Source organism: Buteo buteo, chromosome 13 (assembly GCF_964188355.1).
Source record: "Buteo buteo chromosome 13, bButBut1.hap1.1, whole genome shotgun sequence".
In the NCBI taxonomy this organism is placed as follows: Eukaryota; Metazoa; Chordata; class Aves; order Accipitriformes; family Accipitridae; genus Buteo; species Buteo buteo.
This window is the reverse complement of record NC_134183.1, coordinates 32222300-32239226: the sequence shown is the minus strand read 5'-3', so window position 1 is coordinate 32239226 and position 16927 is coordinate 32222300. Positions and strand designations below refer to the sequence as shown.

At 42.8% G+C, this 16927-nt stretch overlaps 2 protein-coding genes across 6 annotated transcripts in view; one reads left to right on the top strand and one right to left on the bottom strand.

The window, feature by feature from the left end:
- Positions 1-1524: 1524 nt before the first annotated feature.
- Positions 1525-12502, bottom strand: LARP6 (La ribonucleoprotein 6, translational regulator). Of its 3 annotated transcripts, none has more exons than XM_075045420.1 (3): positions 12373-12502; positions 4681-4873; positions 1525-3540 (listed from the first exon to the last, which is right to left on the bottom strand). In XM_075045420.1, exons 2-3 carry the CDS (start codon positions 4720-4722, stop codon positions 2455-2457), a joined length of 1128 nt encoding a protein of 375 aa, XP_074901521.1. In that variant the 5' UTR covers positions 4723-4873; positions 12373-12502; the 3' UTR covers positions 1525-2454. The 3 variants fall into 3 exon arrangements, with proteins under 3 accessions (XP_074901521.1, XP_074901519.1, XP_074901520.1); XM_075045418.1 differs by lacking the exon at positions 12373-12502 and adding an exon at positions 9612-12277; XM_075045419.1 differs by lacking the exon at positions 12373-12502 and adding an exon at positions 4982-6322.
- A 43-nt stretch (positions 12503-12545) lies between these two features.
- Positions 12546-16927, top strand: part of LRRC49 (leucine rich repeat containing 49) — a 52896-nt gene continuing 48514 nt past the window's right edge. For all 3 annotated transcript variants that reach the window (XM_075045414.1, XM_075045415.1, XM_075045416.1), the window contains exons 1-5: positions 12546-12684; positions 13562-13624; positions 14185-14272; positions 14984-15181; positions 16735-16834. In XM_075045414.1, the coding sequence (XP_074901515.1) occupies positions 12631-12684; positions 13562-13624; positions 14185-14272; positions 14984-15181; positions 16735-16834 (503 nt within the window). In that variant the 5' untranslated portion in view covers positions 12546-12630. The remainder of the gene's footprint in view (positions 12685-13561; positions 13625-14184; positions 14273-14983; positions 15182-16734; positions 16835-16927) is intronic.

Sequence of the window (16927 nt, the reverse complement as noted above, 5' to 3'; positions counted from 1 at the left end):
TAGGATGTTGGCTTAGTAAGCAATCTAAGGCTACCTCTTTAGCTTTAAGTGGCCTTCTAACTGATGTTGGTAGTGTTAGACATGCTACGCTACAAAATAGAGCTGCAACTGATTTCTTGCTTTTAGCACAAGGACACAGTTGTGATGAGTTTGAAGGGATGTGTTCTATGAATCTATCCGATCACTCAGAATCCATTTTCAGTAGTATTCAACAATTGAAGAAGGGAGTCAGGAAGCTGACAGAAAGCGATGAATTAGATTGGCTGACAAAGATGTTCGAGGGTTGGGGATTGTCTGGATGGTTGATATCTCTGCTCAACACTGGGGGGGGTAGTTATCCTGGTTGTGATAACTGTGCTCCTAATGTTGCCCTGTCTTTTCAGCCTTCTGCAAAGAGTCCTGCAGAGGGCAGCCGGGACAGTATTTTTAGCACAAATACAAAAAGGGGGAATTGTCAGGGGATGCAACGAGTCTACGGAATGCCTGACAGTTCGAGAACAGCGCGACCTTGAGCAGCTTGTAGTGTATCCTTCAGAGTCTGGAAAGATCTGAGAAGACCAGTACAAAAACAAGATAGTGATAAGAAGAACCGTCCCAACGAACTCACCAATCATGAATTGTTAGTTACTAACCAAACCAATCATATACTAACACATACTCTAAAGAAGGGGATAAAAAGGTGTGTTAGAACAATAAAGTAGCCATTTTGCATGATCTATTACTTGTCGTGTCTGTCTCTACCACGACAGTTAGTTACTAACTAAACCAATCATATATGAACACATACTTTGAAGAAGGTAATAAAAAGGTTTGTTAGAACAACAAAGTAGCCATTTTGCACAATCTGATGCTTGTCGTGTCCGTCTCTACTGCGACAACAGAGAACCGGGGGATTTCTGTACATTGGTTTCTAACTGTGTGTTACTGCAGTTACTTACACTGCCGAAGTGTTATGCTTAGAGTGGAAATGAAAGTTGGAAAGGATGTGGAGAAGTTTGGGAATGAAGAATCGTCTGATTAGAACGTTGTTGCGCACCGTTCCCAAGCTGTACATTAGAAGCTGAAACCTTACCTTCTTACTGTCGCAGGGCTATTTTTCAGGACTACAACTTTTTGTAAGTAAAACTGCAGAGGCTCTTCTTTGGCTTCAGGTAGGATTACAGTTAATTTTAAGTGCTTCTTCCTGACCCTGCTTGTTAAATTCAGAGTTACCAGTGAGATAACCATTGTTTAATTTATAATACTGTATAAAAATGACTGTGACATACAGCCGGAGTGAAGCATCACCACTGAAGTAACCATCAGTAATGGGGCAGAGGACCTTGGTTTGGTTTTTTTTTCCCCTGAATGTAGTGGAAATTTCAAGTAACTATTTCTAGAATTTCAGATGGTATAAGATGAGGTTTAAATATCTATTCAGGTGCAGCTCAACTTATTTTAAAAGTAAACAAAATAGATCTAGACAGAGTTAATATTGTCATTTATTTCCATCTGATTATTTGAGATAAGACTTACAGAACAGTCTTCAATGCTCAGAGTCTTTATTCACATCACATGAAGATACACACTTTGGTCCAACTGAACAATATTTCCTTTGGAGATGTATGCAAGCAGACAGCAACTGCTCACTGTAGTGTAAGTTTCTCAGCTCCTTTTGATACAAACACAGGAAGTCCTCAAAACCTTTATTCCTTATGATTATGCTGGTAACATAGCACAGCTTATTATAATACAACTGCTAAACTGTAAGTATTGCCACACTGCTCTTCAGGATCATAGCTTTGCAAATAATGCAGTTACATGGATGATTTATATGCCTGTTTCAATATTTAGGCATTTCAAACTAATACATTAAAAAATTAACGATGCAGATAAGGGCACTGCATTAGATAAGTGCATAAGATGATGAAGAGACTGGAGCATCTCTCGTGTGAGAGGCCTGTAGAGCTGGGGCTGTTCAGACCGGAGAAGAGACACCTCAGGGGGCGGATCTCATCAGTGGTCTTAAATACCTGATGGGAAGGCATAAAGAAGATGGAGCTAGACTCTTCTGGGCAATACCCAGTCACAGGAAAAGGGGCACAAACTGAAACACAGGAAATTCCACCTGAATGTAAGGGAACACTTTTTTACTGTGTGGATGGTTGAACATGGGAACACGTTGCCCAGACAGGCTAGGGAGTCTCTATCCTCGCAGATATTCAAAACCCTACGTGACCTGCTGTAGTGGATGCTGCTTAAGCAAAGGAGGTGGACTGGACAATCTCCAGAGATGCCTTCCAACGTCAACTGTTCTGTGATTTTGTGGAGTGAATATACAAATATACAAATGATAAAGTCTCTATATGAATAAAAAATCTTTTAAAATTAAATACTGAATTAACTCAGTCACTCAAGTGACAATTTCTCACCAGGCTTGAGCAAAAGCAGTTGACTGACTTGTGAGATTTGTTTTTAAAGAATGATTGATTCATTCTTCATAGCCTTCCTTCTTTCACATCCATTGTGGAATCCTTTAGTGCCATCAGGACCTTTAGGCAGCCGCAGCACCCCTACAGGTAGACCATCTGCATTTTGTATTTTCCGAACCAACATGGGGCTACTGCCGGGACTCTTCTCTTGTGTTACGGTTTGAGATTTTCTTCTCTGTACCCAGGGGCTACCATAAGGAGTGATACTGCTATCTGAGGAATAATCTGTACATTTCTGTGGAATTTCAGGGCTACTGCTTGGGTTAAGCCTGCTGTCTTCAGCCAGCGGAGACTTTTTGGTTACTTTTCTCAGTGAACATGGACTATTCCAAGGACTTGATCTGGGTGACACATTAGGACTCAAATGGTTGTTTGGGTGGATGATGGGGCTCAAATTACTCTTAGTATTTGTTGCAGTACTTTTGCGTCCTGACAACGGTGATGTAGGATTACTGTCTGGGTCAGAAGAGCTATTTGCTGAAGATTCGTCACCAACAAACTGAAGTTCCTCAACTCTCTTATTAAGGGATCTAGCCTTCTTAAGACTCTTGCTGGTATCTTCATCTCGGTTCTTGTCTTTGGGAACTTTTTTCTTTGGAGGTTTCATGCCTATTAGGACAACTTTCATGCTGGTCTCTTTCTTTTCAGTACACATGAAGTCATGAGCACGCACGGCAGCATCTACTTCTTCAAATTCTATAATAGCACATTCCTGAGTTGCCAGCTGGGTGTACCGATTGCTGACCCTCCTGATATCAGGTGGTAGATCCCTACCAGGCTTGAGAATACGAACTGATGAAATTACACCAAAAGTTACAAAGGTTTTGAGGAGATGCTCCATTATCCTTTCTTGCATGCATCCGTTTTCTTGTTGTTTGTGAAGAGCCTGCAGCTCAGAAATCATGTGGATATCATACACCAGTAACATCCTGGTAGGGAGGTTTTCACTTGGAAACACTGGAACTGGAGTATTTCTTCTAACCTTTCTGTTATCGTCATTGAGCTCAAGAGTGTCTGAGTACTTCAGTGCATAGGCTGTGGTCCTCCAGTCACGGGTAAGGTGTTTCACCTTGAAGACAGACACGGGTTAAGCAGCACAACTAATCAAACCCACTCAAACTAATTACAGAAAGTGTAAGGCAGATGCAGGCTCCAGTCTACAAAGAGAAACCTGGATTTAAGTTTCATGTATCAGACTTGAGTGAAGAAGTAAACAGTTTTCCTGCTATAATGGGCATCAGTGAGTTCCTGTAAAGCTCATGGCGTGTTGAATCTACAGAAGATAGGAACTGACGCTACACCTCAAAATGAAAATCATTACTTTATCTTAAAGCCTGCTCAAGTGATGTTCAGTCATTCCATATCTAGGTCTGAATCATGACAAAATGCATGTTCTGTGGGTTTTATTTTGTTAAATTTGCCAAACAAGTAGTTTTGCCAAGTTTAGGACTTCCTTCATTTTACTGAACTGATTTTTCTTCCCTCAAAAATCTCACCTTAAAAAACCCTGAAACTTCTCCATTTCCAAAGAGTGTTTTTAAGAGTTTATCTGTTATCAGTATAATCTGTTTGAAGTGGTCTGAAGAAACTGGGAGTGCCTTAACTTCTAGACCGACTAGCTCTGCAAAACTGTCAGATTTAGAATCTTGACAAAGTGTTTCTAACGTAATTTAAGAAATCAGTTACATACACATATGTACATAGGAGTTCCTAATGTAAAAAAAAAAAAAAAAAAAAAAAAGAATAAAACCCACCTCACCTTTAAGTTACTTCAGTTACCAGATACTTTTTACTAGTCTTAATTTTTGGATCTCTGTACATTTGCAAAGGTCAGATTCACCATCCCTTCACAGAGACAGGAAAGTAACTTTACATAGCTACTCATGAGTAGCTGATCTAGAAATGACTTTTAATCCAACGTCCCATTTACTACACCTTACTGTCTCCCAGAATGGTAATTTAAAAGCTTAGTTGCTTAAAAGCTTATGATTTCCCTAGCCAATCATGAACAAGTTCCGGAAGTGAAGTTCTGGATGAGAACACACCTAACCATCACATCAAAACTTAATCGAACCCTGAGAGAGGCTGATAAAGAAGAAGACTGTAAAACAACCTCTATAAAATAAGTTATTTCCATCTTATCTCTCCTAATGTTTTTAGATTCACCAGGCTTACACAAGGTGCTTCAAGTCTTAAAAAGGTAACTTACCTTCTTAAAAGAAGTGAGGAGTTTAACACTGACATAGCCCATCTTATTTCTTCTCACATGCTTTAGAAGGAAGGCATCTTTCTCAAGGTTCTCATCTGAGAAGTAATATTCAATCTGTGCTATTAACTTCTGGATCAGGTCATTTTCTGGTGGTTTCCAGTTCTGATCAGAGTCATCATCATTTTCCCCACCACTAGAAAACAGTTAAATCATTTTATTAACACATCTTCATCTTATATTAGTGGATTCAAATACTCTTTCAAAATGAAAAGGCATAACCATAATGCTGATTCCAACTTACTTTATACGTAGGCACTGAACAGGTATCACCCTAGCCATCTGAGGCAGGAGGCCAGCTCAGAGGATGAAGCTTTCCAGTCAGCATAAGAAGTCAAGTTCCTGAGCTCATTCCAAAAGCTGATCTCAGTGTAGAGCAATGAGACATATACACTAGCATCTTGAAAACACTCTGTCAACTCAAATCCTACACCAAAACATGAAATGCAGGTGCACAGGCACTTGGTGCTGTACAAAGTTCCTCCAGTGACAGTATTTTGGGTTTCAGTATGAAGCTATTAAACAATGGCTTGACATTTATGTGCTTCATGAGTAGTGTCACATACCAGCGAATGAATATTCCAACTCGATGCAACCATGATTTCTCAAGCCTCGTCACTGCATGAATGCAGGAGCCAGTATCCAGGGAGCAAGAAAGACCGACAGGAGGACTACTGCACTTTTTACAGGTCACTTCCAGAGTGACAGAGTAACTTAACCAGCAGTTTACCAAGGGGCTTAAACTGTATGGACGTTTCAGATTAAGGACTTTGGTGCAGTAACAGCTCATGTACCTCAGGAACAGCTGTATGGCACTCATATGCAGGTTGTTAAGAAGTCATTCTCATTTCCTCTCTTCCCCCTCCCATCATGTTGTCTAGGTATCTGTGCAAAAAGAAGCACTACTGGGCATCCTATCCCCCCAAAAAGATATTGCAACCACGGATTTGAGATTAACTTCTTGCCACATACAGCTACAGCAACACGTTTGTTGCTGAAATACAAACGACCATTGAAATTGTTATCTAGCATTGAGGCAAGTAGTTCACCCACAGACTACAGCCATAGAAGTTGCTATACGAACTGTAACACACAAATCTGTCGTAAGCCAGAGTCACTTTTTTTAAAGCTGTCAGCAGCCCAGTTTTGCTGTAGGACCATCATGAAAGTTTCTGTTAAAAAAAAATAATCATCCACTAAGCTCCCTAGACCCTATAAATCATGTATTACTTTGGTGTCCTATGTGCATCAGCAACAAAAAAGGAGAAGCCACACATTTTCTCAAAATGGTCCTAAATGGCTTTTTGTAGAGCTTGTGGAATCATTAAACAAAGGAGCAGGCATCACACTAGAGTCCTCCAAGGGCAATCTGGCAGGAAAGATGCAGGCTAATGAACCACCTTGTCTTGTGGCAGTTTTGTCCTGGAGACAAACTGGAGACTGTTACCTTAATGCTGACTGACGTGCCACCCATGCCTGGGCGCAGGCAGAAGCACCGCCTAGGCAGGTGCTTGCTGTACATCTGAAGATATTGTTCAGGTCAGTGGGCTCTGCACAGGGAATGTGCTCCCAGCTGTGACAAGTTACGGCAGTTCTCTGGGACCTGGCTTTCTGAAGCTAACGATTTATTCACTTAGTATGGTTCCTCTGATGATAGGGCAACACATCAGATATACATGGATACTCACTCACACAATCCTGGAAGTGTCCTTGTTAAAATCTCCCTAGCCACTTAATGGGCTACAGTTCAAAGGAACGAGAAGAGCAAGAGAGCAAGAAAAAGAATTTAAGTTATTTGACAATGCCAGAAGTGGAGGACAGTAAGTGAAGTTATGAATAAGATAGTAAAAAACATTCAATGGCCAGCTGTGGGTGCTGGTTTGAGAAGGAAGACAAAACAAGGTTAAGTGTTTATTTTTCATTCGTGATTTTCCCTTACTCCACTACTTCTCATTTTTCATTCACTACCGATTCAGAACTAGTGTGGGCACAAGAAACTTAGAACATTTCAGCATTTTTACATATCCACACTCTGCTAAGAAAAGCTTACTTTCAATTCAGGATGGAGCTTACAGGTTTTTTAGAGGATTTATTAGTACAGACATTTGCAGGTATTTGGAAGGTTTGGATGGAAAGAAAATGGAGCATCATGCTTCGGGGAAAAAAAAAAAAAGAACTGCATGTTTGCAAAGATCAGTACCATCCTTACTTACAGTGTTAACACACTGAATAAGAGTGAGACAGGTCTCATTTCACCTCTCTAAATTAAATATTGGTCACAGTCTGAATTATACACCTTTTCTCTATTTGGCAGACAGTTCAGCTTTTACAAAATCTTTAGGGCTTTTACAACAGCCTTCATTAAGTACTGTAGGGAAATTCCACCTACAGCAAATGCAGAAATTTGTAACTAGCTCTATATTAATTCATAGTAATGATCAACTGGTAGTATCTCTAGGGTATCAAGTCTGCTACAAAGGTAGCTGATAAATCAATGGCAGTCAACATTGACAAACAAAAAAGCCTAATAGTTATTCACAACTTTCATTTACCTATTTATTTATTCAGAGCTTTGTGACGGATATGCTTGTCAAAACACGACAGACTGAAAACCTACCTTTTAACATGGTGACTCATCTGGCTACTAGTCACACAAGAAAGTAAACACATATCTGCACAGAGAATAGACTTTGGGTTTTAAACATCAAAACTCACAAACAGTACATTAAATTGTCTGGATAGAGTCTAACCTTTTGACAAGTTTTTGCTGAGTCTCAAATATTAATAAGCACTATGTGACAATCTAATCTACAGCATTAAGTTGATGTTCCAACAGTACAATCTCCCAAAGGCAGTGCAAGTCTGCCAACAAAAACTAGTGGATACAATACTGGGTGCCTACTAATGGGACATGTGGCTGCAGCAATCATTAAATTTCAACTTCTATTGTGACACATTATGTTTTAGACCGACAACATCATAAAGATATTCACCTTTCAAGCTCAGATTCTTCCTGTGTCTGTCTGCATCCAAAATAAACTTAAGTTCAGCAAGAACAGCTTTACTTTATGTGCAGGAGAACTACCTGTTTGTTATAAACAGTCTGAAGGTTTTTCTGAAGCACCTGGCAGCTAAATGGCTGAGGACTGAGTATCATAAATACTCAGAGATCTCCCGAAGAACTGTGGTGTCTTGACCATGAGGAAATGGTTTTCATTTCTTAAGTTATAAAACCTAGAAACTGAGGAAAAAAATCTAAATTGTCTGCTAGCTTAGCTGGAGAGCTAAATGGCTCATTCCCAGCAGTTTTAGACCATCACTTAAAATTTTTCAAATGTTTGGGTAAATAACTTCCTACCAGATGTTTCATTCCCAAAAGTAAACCTGTAGCTAAGGTTACATGTAAATGGCAAAAGCATGTGTGAACTCCACTCACCTACTTCTGATGCAGAGCCTTTATAGTTCTCTCCAGGGCAATACCTCTGGCCTTTCCTGGATCAGGAAGAGGCCATTTACAAAAAGGCAACCTCCACAAGAACTGAATATACATCAGCACTGTCAGCAAACATTTCTGAAGACAGCACCTACTGCAGACGATTAAATTAGCAACATTTAAGAGTTAGCTATTATGTGTTACAAAGTTTGAAAAAATAAGCACCCATTTTTCCAGTCTAGGCCAGGGCTAGAAGCTCTTACACAAGCAACATTGTCAAAGAAAACAAATGTAAAAAATACTCAGTAATTGGAATGCAACACTATAGACTGCTGTACACATTTGATTTATAAAAATACAACAGTTGCATATGATTGTGGAAAGACCAAGTAGACTCAGTTTAAACATTTTACTTGTGTCTAGCTATGCTCGCCTCCTGTTTCTGTAGAGCATAGCTGACAACTTTGGCAGCTGGAGAAAATTCCCCCTCTCCAACTACCCCTCTGTAATTTAAAATAATACACTGCAGTTCATTCTGAGTCAGTGCTAGGATATGAAGTTAGAGAATCTGTTAGAAACAATAGATCTTCTAACAGAATACTGTGTTTCATGCTACTGTACCTAAATCTTTATGTGACTCAATTTATTACTGCATCCGCAGCTTTAATACAAAACATAAGATGGACTACAACTAATGAGCTTTGTCTCTGCAGTTTTCTGGCACAAAAATCCTGGATGTTTCTTTTACAAGTAAAAGATTCTGGTAGGCTTCAAAGTAACTTAATTCCTGCAATTTATCATTAAATACAGACAACACTATTGGCATTATCAAGCAGTGAAGCGTAGAGTAGATTATAAAGTGGTAGTTCCTTCTGCATTTAAGCTGGTCTTGATTTCATGTCTGGCCAACTTGTTTCCAAAGCCCTAGAACGGGTCTGCTTGTCCGCCTCTTAATTCTACTAAAGAAAATCTCTATGCTTCTATGCAATAAAAACCAAACGGGAAAAAAAAACCCAAAAAACACCAAACCCTTTCTGTAAAAGGCAGTGAAATGGAAACCTCGGGGGCACCACAGCCCGGCGCTTCTCGCTGCGGGGAAGCCACGTCCCGCTCCGCACCTACGGCGGGGCTGCGGCGCCCATCCCCGGCCCCGGCCCCCCCGGCCCCGGCCCCGGCCCCGCCACCTCCCTCGGACACACACACACGCAGCCCGGGTGGGCGGCTGTCCCGCGGATGCCGGCCGTCCCCGCGGGAGGGTTTCCCGCGTCCCCCAGCCCTCCCCGCCGGCGTTGCATCAGCCGCGGCCGCACCGTTACGTGGGTGTCCGCGGCGGCCTCGCTCCGCACAGCCGGGCCCGCAGGGGGAGGAGGCCGCCGGCCGCGGCCCCTTCCCTGCCGCCGCCGCCGCCGCGGCCCGGCCCGCGGCCCGGCGGGGGGCTCACCTGGAGCGCCCGCACCGCCCCGAGTCCTCCTCGCTGCAGCTGCCGCCGCCCCGCGCCGCCGGGCACGGCGCGCCGCCGCCCTCCTCCTCCTCCTCCTCCGCCTCCTCCTCCCGTGCCTCCTCCGCGGCCGCCTGCACGGCCACTCGGATCTGCACGGGGCCGCCGGCCCCAGCCCCAGGCTCCGCCGCCTCGGAGCCCCCCGGGGTGTCCGGCTGCCGCTGGGCCATGGCGCTGGGCGGCAGAGCGCGCCGTGCCGCCGCCGCCGCAGCAGCGATGCCCCCGGCTGCGGCCGCCGCCGCCCGCCTCCCTCCGCTTCGCTTCGCCTCCGCTCCCCTCCCGCTGAGGCGGCGGCGCGGAGCCAGCGGCGCTGGGGCGGCGCAACCAGCTGCGCTGCCCCGGGAGCGCCGCGGCGGGGGCAGCCGCGGGGTCCGTCCCTCCTCCGGCGATGCTGCGCCCAGCGCGGGGGGGGGCCCGGCTGCAGGCCGGTTAAAGTTTCTTGCCGTCGACGACTGAATTGGGACTGCTCTTCTTTCAAAACAACTGGCTCCTCACCGAAGAGCAACGCCCCGGCTTCTCATCTCCTTGTGCAGCCTTGGGGCTGCGCTGCTGCGTCCTGGCTAGAGCGTTGCGTTTTAAGAAATTCGAAAAGGTTACGCTGGGCTAAGTGTGGTTTTCAATGCCGAGGATGAGGTTTTGAAATAAGAAAACCGAGTGAACAAGGACATGATTGGATACGTGTTAGTTCTGTAGAGCACTCTATAATTCTGCATGGTACTTAAACAGAATCAAAACATGCCCCCATAAGAACTTACTAAAATAGAGGCCCCTTTTCTGAAACACTTCCGCGTTGATTTATTTTGAACTTAAGACTATTGCACTGTACTTCAGTGGACTGTTTCAGCTATTAACATGAAATAAACATTCATGTTTTCAGGATTAGAATTTAAAGCATTTCAATTCACCATGTAAATACGCATTCTTCAGTCAGGGAAGATCTTTCTTTCAACACTAGCTGAACCCAAACTGCTAGATGCAGGTTGGATCTTGAAGTCACCGCTTCGTTTGTGGCATCCTTGGTTTTGTCTGTACAATTCATCTGAACTGTACTCCACTCTACTGCCTCAATGTTTTCTTCTTAAAAATCTGGATGGACAAAAAGTGAAACTGCGCTCAGGGGCCAGTTCTTCTCACCACTGTGACAAACAGTCCTCATGAGTCAGATTTGCTGGCTTGAACACATAATGGGACTACCACTCTGCCTCAGCAGGTTTGGCTCATTTTTTAACACGGCTTAAGCAACAAAATATTTTGTTTATGAAGTATGCTTACATGCATCACTAACCAAATCTCTAGTTCTCTGCTAATGGACAGAATTTTGTAATAGGCCTTGGGTATGTCATCACTTTGCTATTGATTTCAGCAGGAGCAGAAATACAAACACAAAATACACATCCTAGGAGAGAGTACGTACAGAGATTGTTGGTCTGATTTTGTATTTGAGTGCGTGAGAATCCCGGGGTAGGAACAAGGTTAGGACCAGTATGAGCAAAGAACTATTTTGTGCTACAGCTAACCTAAATGATGTTTGAGACATTTCAGTTTATCTGATGACTCCTTCTGTCGAGGTTAAGAGAACTTGATTTTATAGGGAAGGACACTAGATCTGTTTTTTTGCTTTATCAGTGGTCGCTGCACAGAATTGGCCTTTGGCCTTGTCAATGTTTAGCTCATTTCTTTGAGGAGTCCTACTATCATCATCTAGTCTGCTACAAAGATATCGTTAATGTTGAGAGAACTAGCGTAGATGAAGATTGATGTTGTTTCAAACACCCTGTTGATTAGATTTCCATCGAAATTACCAGGCTAATTTTTTTTTCTTTAATATAGCAATGTTCTATAATGCTTAACTACCAGCAGAGATTAAGCAGTATTTGTAACTGTGGGAGAACTTAAAACTAAATGAATAATGTAGACAAGTCCCTTAGAGGGAAACCCATACCTCAGCTGATCTTCTGATACCCAGTTAGGATTATGATCCCGTGAACTTCAACCATGCAAAACCTCTGACAGATTTCTTATGGCACATTCCTTGTTGGCACAGTATTGTCTACCTATCATTAAAAAACCACACCCATATTTTATATTTCTCACGAAGTCAGTCATGATTCCGTTACGCTTCTATCAGCCTTTCAGCAAACGGTAACTAAAACAACAGTACAGAAAGCTAAACCTGGGATGTGGACGGGGAAGACACCGCGAGGCAATACACAGCCCTTCCGCAACACAGCCAGCCACGCCGTTGCTCTTCTAGCCGCTGAGGGAGTTCTCGATGTGTGTGTTTAAAATCATCCGCTGCCCGTCTGTGGGGCTTCTGGGCCCCACGCACTGCTTGGGGTTAGCAGGTACTGACCCGCCAGCAGCAAGAGGTGACGCCAGACCGGACAACAGACGGGACTCCCAGCACGCCGCAGCGGCACTCATGCTCTCCCAGTCAGATTTTCACATTTTGTGACAAGTATGTGCCTAACAAGGCAACTTCTGGAGGCAGAACGGGAACCTGGAAGGTACGTCCAGCTTCTTGCCTTTTCACGGGTTTTCATACACAGTCGCTTTAGAGTTAGCATTTAGAATTCATAAAAATACAACCGTACTAGCGTCTTTTTACTACTGGGGGGGGGGGGGCAGACGGGCGGACCGCCGCGCACTTGCGAGGCCCCCTCCCGCGCCGCGCCGCCCCGACCCCTACCCCTCGGCCCCCTACCTGAGGCCGCTTCGCCGGGCACCGTCGCTCCCGAAGCAGGCAGGGGTGGGAGAGCGGAACGGCCGCCCGGCGCGACGACACCTCACGGCTTCCCGCCACTCGGCGCAGCCTCAGCCAGCAGGCGGAGCAAGGGCGCGGCTTGCCGGCAGCGGGCCGGAAGCGGCGGTCGCCCCGGTAACGGCGGAGAGATTTCCGACAGAGGCGGCGGCCGGCGCGGAGGTGTGAGGTGCGGTGAGGCGCTGAGGGAAGCGGGTTTCCATGATGCCCAGCAAGTGCCGGCCCGGCAGGGGCCCTCGGGCAGCGCCCGGCCCGGTAGGTGCTGCCGGGGTGGTGTGGGGCGGGGGTGGGAGCCGCCCTTTCTCTTCAGCCGTCCGTGCGTGGGGCGTGGGGACACGACCGGCGGTATTCCTCCGCTACGCGGCCGCGCTCCTCCGCGCTGTGCCGCTCCCGGGCCGGGGAGGCCGGCTGAGCCCCCGCCGCTCCTCGGAAGGGCGGGCACGGGGCGGGGCGGCGGCGGCGCCTCTGAGGGCGCGGTTCTGCGAGGCCGTGTGTCACCGGCCGGGCGAGCGGCTGCCCCGGGGCCTCGGTGCTTCGCAGCTGGCGGAGTCCGCTGCCGGCAGCCCTTGCCGCTTCGAGGGGGGCGGCAGGGGAGGTAAGCGCGGGTGAGGGGAGGGAGGTCGGTCGGTCGGTCTTCTCTGCGCCGTGACCGGCGTGAGGGAGCTTCCCCTGCGTTGTTGGTACGCCTCCTGTTATTTGCTGGGAAGTGGGTATAGAAGCCATTTGGTTAAATATTGCTGCTAAACGTTTTGGTTATTTAGCAGGTAGGTGCTACGTTTCGTCATGTAGAGCCAACTAAAAGAGCCAGCGTATTTTGTCTTTAAAAAAAAAAAAATCTTATATTTAAATGTAAACATTTGTTTTCTTCATCACGAGGATAACATCCCCACGAAAGCCATGCTTTCAGTGTATTTTTAAAACGGTGGGGTTTTTTAAACTAAAAAATTTGTAGTGTTACTTAGTGCTGTGACGTATTCTTCATAATGGTTTTGCAGAATAATGCCTTTCTTGGCAGAGTTTGCTGTTGAAAATACCTTCACTGTTTAAAAAAAAAAAGTTACACTCAACTTTTCATGTTGACGCGTGTTTTTAAAAAATGTGAAATTCCATTTCTTTTTCTTTCAATTTGCAGGTTAATAATTGTGGTCTTCAGCTGGTTATCCAGACCTCATCAATAACAGATAAAAGCAAACCAGTAATTATTACCTTTTCTTTAATAGTTATATTAATTAATGCAGTTCTATGGTACAGGCAAATTTGTATGCTTGTGGATAGGAACTGCCTTTTCAGTAGCAATATTTTGACTTTTAATATAATATCTTTTGTATCTGATAGTCTTTTGGTAATTTATTTCATCCTATTAAAGATACATGAAGTAAAAAGAAGGGGATGTACTATAGCCTGCCATAAACTTTTATATATATGATTTCTTATGCTTCCATCTGTACCTCTCTTCCTCCTGTAATTGCAGTACTCCTTATAAGGTGGGGTTTTTTTTCCTTTATTTAGTCAACTGTAGATGAATGGTCTGGTAGCTTCCCTATTTTCATTTTGGTTTCCAGCACTGAAACTTGTCAGTTGTAGTATCTTAATAGGATGAATATTTTTTTTATTGTAGCAATTATTTGATTTTTTTTTTTTAAAGCATTTGCAGTTTCCTGAGAACTATCATTGTTACTAAGGTTATGTTTGTCTGTGTAAAGATGTTATTTGCATTTGGAAACTTTAACATTTGTCTTAAATATTGTATTACAGTTTGAATTCAGGATAAATAAAGAACAGTCATCTTTCCACAATAGACTTCTGCAGCATGATCTGGAAAAAAACTATTCAGGAAGGCAAGGTGATATTCGATAGGGTTTGGTTTGTTTGGTTTTTGTATCTCTTTATTAAGTGAACAGTAAAGAAAGACTGTATTACGATTAGAATATGCAAGAGTGACAGCTTTTCCTAATTGGCTACAGTAATTCAGTATAATTACTGCTGCATCATGTCCTGAACCTGCAATCCTTCTACTGCCTAGTGCAGATGTTTATTTTCATCACTTTTTGCCCCTCATTCTGTCCATGGAATAGCATCTTTTCTTCTACCTACAAAGCCACTGTCTATCAAGTGCCCTACTATATACTTTCCCTCAGAAGCCACACAAATCTCTACTGTAACATTTTCTTGGATGTTTAACATTTTAATGTATCTAGACAAAATTAGTTTCTAATTCAGAACACTGATATGAAGAGATAGTTTTCCTATTGTGCTTGTGTGCTTTTGGCTTTGAAAAGCAAGACATTTGGTGATATCACTGCTAACTGTGGTGAAGCCTGGAAGAGCCTGGAAACACAGCACTTCTTGTCACGCTGCTGCTGCTTGCCTGTCATAAAAGCAGTGATTGGGTAGGATAGGAGATCAGTTTAATTATTATGGCAATTCTTTATTCATTCTGGTAAAAAATAAAGACCAACAGCTGTTCAGAATGGGTTGATTTTTAGGGATACTATAAAAAAACTTATTATGGAGTAAATGTAAGTCTGCAGTTTGATTTTTGTTCCCCGCACAGGAGACCAAAGAGTATTAAGTCCATTGGTGCGTAATAAGCAGATATATCTTCCAGTACCATCCAGTCTGACAGAACTTTCTGGTTTGGAATTGAAGCAGAATACAGGTTCTTTATCAGGATTTGGTGAGACTTCTATTCACACACCAACAAAATCCAGATCCCGACAAAGCAGCCACAGTATTAGTTCACATGCTTCAGGTAACAGTGAAAAATTCTCAGTAGGCTTTTTGTTTGTTTGTTTTGTTTAACTGGGTGTCTTACTGAAAAGTTATGACCTGTAAGATATGCTGCTTCTGGCTGTCAGAATGTATGACTGAATAGCGAGTGTTGCCTACTGTTCCCTTTGGGTGTTAAGAGAGGTTAGTAGATCATTGCCAGAAAACCACTAGAAATATTTTCCAAAATATAATATAAGCATTTAAATACAGGCTTTTTATAAACCTTTCTTTTACAAAAGGGGAGTAATAGGGATCTTTCACACATGTCTTTAGGAGGATGACATTAGAAGAAAAAAGTCACTGGACTGCCATCATGACATGTTTCAGACTGATTTTTTAAGTCTCTGGTCTTATGTTTATTGGTTTAAAAACCTGAGACAACTAATTTAAGACTTTTGCAACAATGTTAATTGATTATTTTTGTTTTCTATTTTTTTTTTTTCCTTCACAGTTCCTCTTCCCCCCCCCCCCCCCACTTTGAAGGATACATAGAAAATGCTGGTTGTTAGACTGGTTTGTTAGAGTAGCTAGTGATAAAATGTTAGAGTAGCACTGAAAAGATTCCAAATTAAACAACAAATCATTTAACTTATATAGGTATGTCTTCTAATGGCATATTGTAGACAACAATGAACTCTCTGTAGTAGTAAAACAATTAATTATCTTTGTTTATTGAATAATTTATGTTTTCCCCATTAACATATTTGATTTATTTGAAGGGAGGGGAAAGGGGGGGAGGGACAAACACATGGAAGTTGAGCCTGTATTCCTGTGGTAGTTTGCATGCACAATGATCTGTGTTTGACCAATATTTTTCAATGGATCATTTTCCAAATAAGCCAAAGCTCGCAGAGCACATTTGTTGATTTATTTTGCACGTATTTTTTAGTCATCCTCCCTCTTCCCCCTTATATTATCAAAGTAGATAAAGATGAATAGCTTTGTAAATATGTTTTAAAAGGCTGCCTGTTTCTTTCTTGATAATGATGTGAAATATAATGCCAATGTTTACTAGGTATTGCATGTACTTACCTTTAAAATAATTTGCATTTGTTTGTGGCTCAGTGGGACTGTTTCAATGTTTTGGTGCTTTAGTTTCTAGTTCTATCGACATCTACTTGATCTGTGTCTTTAAAATCATCTTAAGTTAGATAATATCTTCTTTAAGTTCGATTTCTGAAACTGTGAATCAATTATACAACCTTACCTTAAAACATCATTGGGTAATTCTAATTAAAAAAAAAAAAGGGCACCTACAAAATATTGGTTTACAACAAAATGTTGATAAAAATCTCTCAGAAACGAGACAAATGGATGTGCTTTGAAAAGAGGATGTAGAGGGATGTAGCTGTAAACAAAAAATGGCAGGAAAGAAAACTGATAACTCGAAGTGCTGAATGGAGGCAAAAAGCCCTTTCATGTACTGTGTCTTTTCTTCTAATAAGAAAGAAAATTCTGTTTTTATTATCTGTAGTTAATTAAATGATTTTACAAAGAAGTAGCTCATATATTCTCTGTATGATTGTCTGATAGATAACACAAATTTTGGGAGCAGTTCATCAATAACATTTCCTGTATTGCAACGTACTGCTGAAGAAAAAATACTGAATTCTGATAGACTTACCCTGGAAAGGTGAGAAGGTTATGGAGCACACACACCACAGCTTGTGACTCTTGTGTCGATCATCTGAAGTGATGAATATCCTGGTAAAGCCTGTGGTCAATG

Bases quoted from the DNA above. Each gene is read 5' to 3' on its own strand.
- LARP6 (XM_075045418.1), bottom strand. From the start codon at position 9,838: ATGGCCCAGCGGCAGCCGGACACCCCGGGGGGCTCCGAGGCGGCGGAG. The intron at 4,874-9,611 runs GTGAGCCCCCCG...ACTGTTTTCTAG, and splicing joins GGGCGGTGCGGGCGCTCCAG to TGGTGGGGAAAATGATGATG. The intron at 3,541-4,680 runs GTAAGTTACCTT...TCTGTCTTCAAG, and splicing joins TCCTCACTTCTTTTAAGAAG to GTGAAACACCTTACCCGTGA.